The sequence below is a fragment of the Hipposideros armiger genome, unplaced genomic scaffold (genome assembly GCF_001890085.2).
Source record: "Hipposideros armiger isolate ML-2016 unplaced genomic scaffold, ASM189008v1 scaffold_183, whole genome shotgun sequence".
In the NCBI taxonomy this organism is placed as follows: Eukaryota; Metazoa; Chordata; class Mammalia; order Chiroptera; family Hipposideridae; genus Hipposideros; species Hipposideros armiger.
In genome coordinates this window covers 1,392,968-1,400,153 of record NW_017731533.1, presented here as the reverse complement: position 1 = coordinate 1,400,153, position 7,186 = coordinate 1,392,968, and the positions used below count along the sequence as shown (strand labels likewise).

At 35.8% G+C, this 7,186-nt stretch overlaps 1 protein-coding gene across 1 annotated transcript in view; it reads right to left on the bottom strand.

Annotated features, from left to right (window-relative positions):
• PARD3 (par-3 family cell polarity regulator) overlaps positions 1 to 7,186 on the bottom strand; it is a 611,228-nt gene that overhangs the window by 419,753 nt on the left and 184,289 nt on the right. Inside the window, exon 5 of the mRNA XM_019652604.1 lies at positions 1,086 to 1,266. Coding sequence (XP_019508149.1) covers positions 1,086 to 1,266 — 181 coding nt within the window. The remainder of the gene's footprint in view (positions 1 to 1,085; positions 1,267 to 7,186) is intronic.

Below are 7,186 nucleotides of genomic sequence, written 5' to 3'. Positions count from 1 at the left end.
TTTTTCCTGCGGTTTCTGATGGATCATCAGTTCGTTAACAGCTGAACTTATATTCTTTCCTTGCTCTCCTCACATATATCTTCAAGGGACAGTGGAAGCAGAAGTAGTTTATGAACATCTAAAAGCAAACTGACAAAATGCTACAGATCGCGACCAATGTAAAAGTAGGAATATGGGTGCATTTTAGAAAAATAAAGTATATATTCCAAATATTATCTACCTATATTCTATATATTATTTTACATATTATAGATATATTATTATATATTATTAGTGATCTACATATATTAAGACCTATTTAAGAAAATCGGTAAATTTTCTACTTGAAAAATGTAAATGTTTCTGAGTAGATGTGCCTAAAAGATAAGTGATTTTTAACTTACAAAGTTCTTGAAATGAACCTTCGTACTCTTAATAGCTGCTCAATTTTAAGATTATACAATTTAAAAAAAACTAAATATGATTTCCAGCAAAGTTGCTCACTTTTCTGAGTAAAACTTCTAGGAATGACTGATAGGATTCTTCAAGCAAGTGTACTGGAACTTGAGTCCCCTGGGTCTTCGGGTTCCTAATATAAATTCACCCGTGTCCTATACTTTCCTTCCTTCAGAGAGCATTCCAACAGAAGTGCTTCCAGATCCCTGAAGATAACTATGGCCCTGAGGTCCCTTCTCCTGCTCTCCATATAAAGTTCAAGTAATGGTAGTAACCAAGTTGATTGGCAATCAAAGATGCTGTGTTTTACTTCAATGAGAACCTCTCTGGTTATTTCTATTTGTTCTAGCATTCAGATGAAATACATACTAAGAAGAATTCAGGTAATCTAACTTGAACTTTTATTCTTATTTTCCTTTAGTGAGAAATTAAAACTCTACCAGTCAAAAGTAAAGTAAGCCCAATCTATTAAAATGTAAAGAATCGTGCTGACCTCTCTTGCAAAAGACATTGGCCCAGACTCTAAATTTAATCAATTTTTGATAAAAACAGATAATGAATTCCATTTACAGGAGCATGGCTGGATAATAAGAGTTGGCATCCCTGTAAATTAAGATGAAATGTGCAGAGAAGAAAGAACTTTCACGTACTTGCACGAAGGACTGAAGGTGTGACCTCAATTTCACTTGTTGCTTGGTAAGGCTGAAACGCAGAAACATTGTTGGTTCCAAGTTCACTGCCAAATATCTCTGGACTCTGGGTGCCTGTGGAGCTGGCACTGGTGCCATCACCTCCGTGATGTGGATCCTGCTCATCAAACACTGCTACCAGCTAGAAACAAAAGGTAAATTTGCATTTATAAATGAAGGCATTTAAAATTACTACCAAAAATGTCACACCACATTTGACTTACATCTACAGAGAAACAATATTGATATTTATGCAACCAAGAATACTATGTTTTAGGAAGCAAAACTTCAAAAGTCTTTCCCTGAATTTTGATGCTTTACTTTTATAGTTCTAAGTTGTGCATTTCCTATCTAAAATTCTATGGGTAAAAAAATAAAATGGTTTTCTATCCCAGAATGCTAAAGATGAGGTTGATGTAAATCTTTTTGTAAATTATATATTAAATGGAAAATAAAAATGCATTTGTGTATATATAGTACATATTTACATATGATATATAATATATATAGCAAAAGTATAAGGTACCCAACATATAGGAAGAAGGGGATAATAAAACCTACACATGTATCCGCTCATCTGTGCAAAAGAACTATAGGAAAGATCAAAGAAACTAACCAGACTGGTTGCCTGCAAGGAGTTAGTAGGAACAGGATTGAAAGAGAGAGAGAGAATAAGAACGAATAATGGAGATAATGGGGCAGTGACACTTTTCTGAATATTTTTTTCTGCAACTGACTCAGAACCATAAAAATAATTCAAATATCTAAAACAAATAAATAATTGAAATCAACCAGGATGGGGGGAGGATGGAGAAACCTAAAATGGAACACAAATAAACCTAACTGTGTTATAAATGAAAAATACAACAAATTAAAGGGGGTAGGGAAGAAAAGAAGTTTTCATAAGTGATTTTGGAAAACTTTTTTCACTGTTTAATGTAAGGCTAAAGACAAAAATCACTGTCACAGCAATACTGTATTCTAGTTGGTAAATTTGTTTCTCATAAGCATAAAGTTTAGAAATTCTCACCCTACTATTACTATTACTACCACCACCATCACCACACACACATACAAGAACCAGGGATAAAGGAAAAAGAAAAATACCTGGGATAATGAGGACAATAATGGCCAAAATTCTCACTGTCAGAAACAGAAGTTACAAATAAGGAATTAAACTCTGTGGTATTAGATTAGAACTGGAGGCATCAATATGAACTCATGGTTTTTAGAGGAAGTAGGTAGACAGACAGACAGATAGGTATGGGTGGATGTTAATGCATGTGTAGGATACAAACACATATTTCTAAATACCTATGTGTCCATAAAGAGATAAATAAATAATTGAAGAAATAAAGAAATGGTGGAGAACGGACAGCTCTTCCTTATCGCAGCATTCCAATTAATAAATACAGAAGAAATAATGAAAATGGAAAGCATCATTAGGTGACCTCCACAGCAATAACTGCTGCAGGCAAGATCTACAAACGGATGCCAAAAGTAATGAGCGGGAATAGATGAGACACAGGATATTTGCGTATGTCAAGGTATCTCCCCATAAAACGCTTTTTGATTAAAAAGAAAAAAAAATAGTATCTTTGCAGTGGAGAAACTTGGAAGACACCATGTTACGAAGGTTAACATCATCAGTAATAAGACATATCAACATCATGTACCCTCTGATAAAATGCACTAAGTACATAACCTTTCTTTTGTGGTATTCCTGTCGAAATTGAATAACTTTGATCTAATTATGAGGAAGCTTCGGACAAATCCAAATTGAGGGACACGCTATAAAATAACTCATATTCTTTAAAACTATCAAGGTCATGAAAGTAAAAGAAAGACAAGGAGAACTACCAGCATTGTGAGATCCTTGACTGGGCCTTGGGCTTAAAAAAATGACATGAGTGGAAAAGAGGCAAAATTCAAATGAGGTCTGTAGATTAGTTAATAGCACTGACTCAGAGTTACTAGTTTCCTACCTTTGATAATTCTATGGTTCTGCCAGTGTTAACATTAGACATAGATGAAGGATATATGGAAACACTGTACTATTTTTGCAACTTTTCTTAAGTATAAAATTATTTAAAATGTTTTAACTTCATAATACAGCATTACAAAGAATCATAAAAATTAAAATTCAATCTATTTCTTCTTATAACTAAACAGGCAGCCCTTCTTTAAAATCTCACAGAATAATAAAGAGCAATAAAGTCCTAAGGAACAAGACAACCTTGGCCATTTCACCCTACAATGCTATACTTAGCAAAGTAAGCTTAGCATTCCAAGAATCACGATTGTACCCAAAACAAACCACACCTTCTGCCGCCAATGCAAGCTTTTTCAATGCCAATACTCCTATCAGTTAAAAAGGACAGTATGATAAATTTATAGAATATGAGAAGAATTTATAATTAAAATCCTCATTTCATAGACAGTTCTGTCATTTTCAACAAATGCTATTTCCATGGATATCAATTCACAAGGCAAAAAAGAAAAGCATTTTAAGGTTATAGAGACAGGTAGACAAACAGGAAGCTCAGAGCCCTGCTGTGGCATCATATAGAATGATCTGATTAAACAATCTGGAGGGAGGATAAGTGGTCGGAAGAAATCAAAGTAGGATGAACACTCGACATTATAATAAGCAACATGAGTGGGAAAAGAAATCCTTAGCAGTTATTAAAAAATGGAAAGATGTTTGTATGAATACACTGAAGCTTCCATATACAGTAATAAAAGCAGCCTGTGTCTCTGACCATTAATTGGCAAGTGTCTCCCTGTATTAGTCACACAGACATTCTGCCACATGAGGAGTTAGTCAAGTTTTTCTGAAAACAGCCAAACAGTAAATATTTTTGAAGCTATGTGATCCATATAGTCTCTCTGACACAACTATTTGACTCAGTCGTTGTACCATGAAAGCAGCCATAGATAATACACAAATGAGTGTGACTATGTAAACAAATTATTATTTACAAAGCACATGGTGGGTCAAATCTGGCCCATGGGCCATAGTTTGACAAGCCTGTACTAGATGGCTCATCCCTCTAGTAATTTTCAATTTGGGAAATAAACTAAAAGAGTAAGTACCTTGGTTACCCTGATAAGCTTAACAATATCCACTGCAAGCTCTTCATGAAGATTTCTAATTTCTATACTTGAGTTTAATATCATCAGACTTCTCACAAATTGTGTGGCTTATAATAAGCATTTGGAAGATATTAAGTTTTGATAAGTTTGGCCCTTAAATGGAAGCAAATGAAATTAAGATTTGTTATTAACTTTTCACAATGATGTGTTCTTCTCAAGAATCATGTCCTTTCTGCAAACTGAAAATAAAGATGGAAAATTACAAAGAACAAGTCTTTAAATGCCACACATGATGGAAGAACTTCTACATGTATATTACTTTCAATAATTATCTCCAGCATTTTTTAAAAACATAGTATTATGAAATCTGGACTGTGTCAGGAACAAATGCTCCTTGAATTTCAGAGGCAGAATCACAGTTGGTGATCTGCACTATGCCAATAACACACAATTCCACAGCTTTCTTTTAAACCAAAATTTAAGTGCCAGGTGCAGATATGAAGTAATTTTGTGTTAAATTGGGAAGGATATATAATTTTAGAAAATCTACTCTACAAACACACGTATAGTAACGCAGCAAAAGAAAATGAGACCTTCACAAAAACATCACATATTAAAACTATCGTGACCTTCAAAAAAAATAAAGGAAATGTCTGCTTTTGAATTTGTGAAACATGACTCAAATCCATTATTTTAACAGATGGGAACTTCACTGCTATCCATAAAGTAGATCATTTTTGAAAGTTCGTTTTTACTTTCAATAATTATTACTTAATCTCTTCTGATCCATTCATTTGTCAAGTTCCACGAGAAAAGGCAGGCTAAATTTAGGATAACAGCCATGATAACCCATGTATAACTAAAACTCCAGAATCGGCTACACATTTCCCACCTACCTCAGGACGAGTCATTTTAACTCTGAAACATCAGAACCCTCCAACAGAAAACCTGTTTTATATACATCACACTCAAACCTTTATAAACCACTTGTTTCAAGGGTGTCCCTTTTAATGGGTAAAATGATGAGCTGAAAGCCCACAACTGCATGTAGCAATGTGACTAAGAGCACAGCATTCACAATCAAAGAGACCCTACGTTCAGAAACAGCTCTGACCTTACTTCTTGGATGGTTGTTGATAAATCCTCTCTACCATCTCTAAGCCTTACTGTACTCATCTCAAAAAAGAGGATGGTGGTTGTAGTAGGGAGAATAATACCCATTACAGTCCACGCCCAAATCCCCAGAACCTGTGGGTGCTATCTTGTCATAGCAAAAGGGTCTTGAAGACGGGCCTCTGGTTAAGGACCTTAAAAGGGAGAGATTATGCTGCATTATTAGCTGATCCCATCTAATCACTAATCTAGAAAAGTGGGGCACCTTTCCCTGTGGTGTCGAGAGAGGTATGACAATGGTTAGACAGGCTGCTGACTTTGCAATGAAGAGTGGGAGCCGTGAGCTAAGGGATGTGGGGGCCTCTGAAAGGGAAGACAGTGGATTCTCCCCAAGGGCCTCCAGGACTCACAGCTCTACTCACACCTTGATTTTATCCTGGTGAGACCCATGCCAGACTTCTATGCTACAGAACTGTAAGGCAATAAATTTGTGATGTTTTAAAAGCCTCCAATTTGCAGTAATTTGTTACAGCAACAATAGGAAGTTAATATAGTGCCAATGCCTACCTTCCTAGACTTGTTGTGACAAATAATGGGATAAACTATATCAACTTCCAGAACACAAGTACACACTTACAATTAGCTAGTTTAAGTTATATTGGAGTGGTTGATAAATACGAGATGTGATCAAAAAATATGGTGAACGCTGCTGCCGCGTGCCATGCAATTGGAAGGCAGGGATCTTCAATAACAGGAAGCAGCACATCAAACCTTAGTAACAGTGGGTGGCAAGTTTCAACTTGTTTGGTGCAGTCAGTCAGGTGTGAACTATGGTTGACAGAAGGTGTGTTTTAAAGTGTGCTATAAATCATCCTCCATCATGACAATGCTCCAAGTCACACATCTCTTCTGGTACAGCAATTTCTGTCAAATAAAAATATTACAATGTGTCCTCATCCACCTTATTCACTGGATCTGGCACCATACGACTTCTGGCTCATCCCCAAAGTCAAAATGACCATGAAAGGAAAACATTTTGAATCGATTCAGGACATCGAGGCAGCCATGATACTGCAACTAAAGACACTCATGAAAGAGGACTTCCAGAACTGCTTCAGAAAGTGGCAAGAACGATGGGATAAGTGTGTTCGAAGTGAGGGGTAGCATTTTGAGGGGGACTAATGGCAATGTGTCTTTTACTGTAATAAATTTTTTTAAAGCATTCACCGTAATGTTTGATCACACCTCTATATACTTTTGTAAATTCAAGGATCCATTTCAAGAGTAACAAGACTGATGCAAAGCTCTTCCACACACCAATAATAAGAGGGGCAAAACAGGAAAAGGAAAGGAAAAGCCTTGCTAGAAAATTCCATAATCACAATAACCACAAAATGAATTTCTTTTGAAGGTGCACTACATCTTTCTAACTGCTCACCTAAAAACAGAGCAGGGTTTTATATTTTAGTTTACAGAAAACTGCAACTCAGATTAATATGACCAGAGCTCAACTATAAATAAGTACAGAATGAATCTGAGATTGGGAATCAAATCTATCTTTTCCCAAATCGGTCTTATCTGCCCCTGGAACATCTCACATATTGACAGCACAGCCCACTGGGAAGCTGCAGACTATGACGACCTACAGGTCTTTGAATAGGATTCTGTTCATTCTTGATTAACCAAAAGCAATAACCCACCTTACCAAATTCGCGTAATTTTGATACCATCCAAAATTTTCTGAACGTGGGGCTTACCAAGATAATTTCAAACAATTCCATGCTGGTGACATCAGAAGAGTTTTTTCAAAAGAATCAGAAGGTCTTACAGATTCTGTTTTCATACAGGAAAAC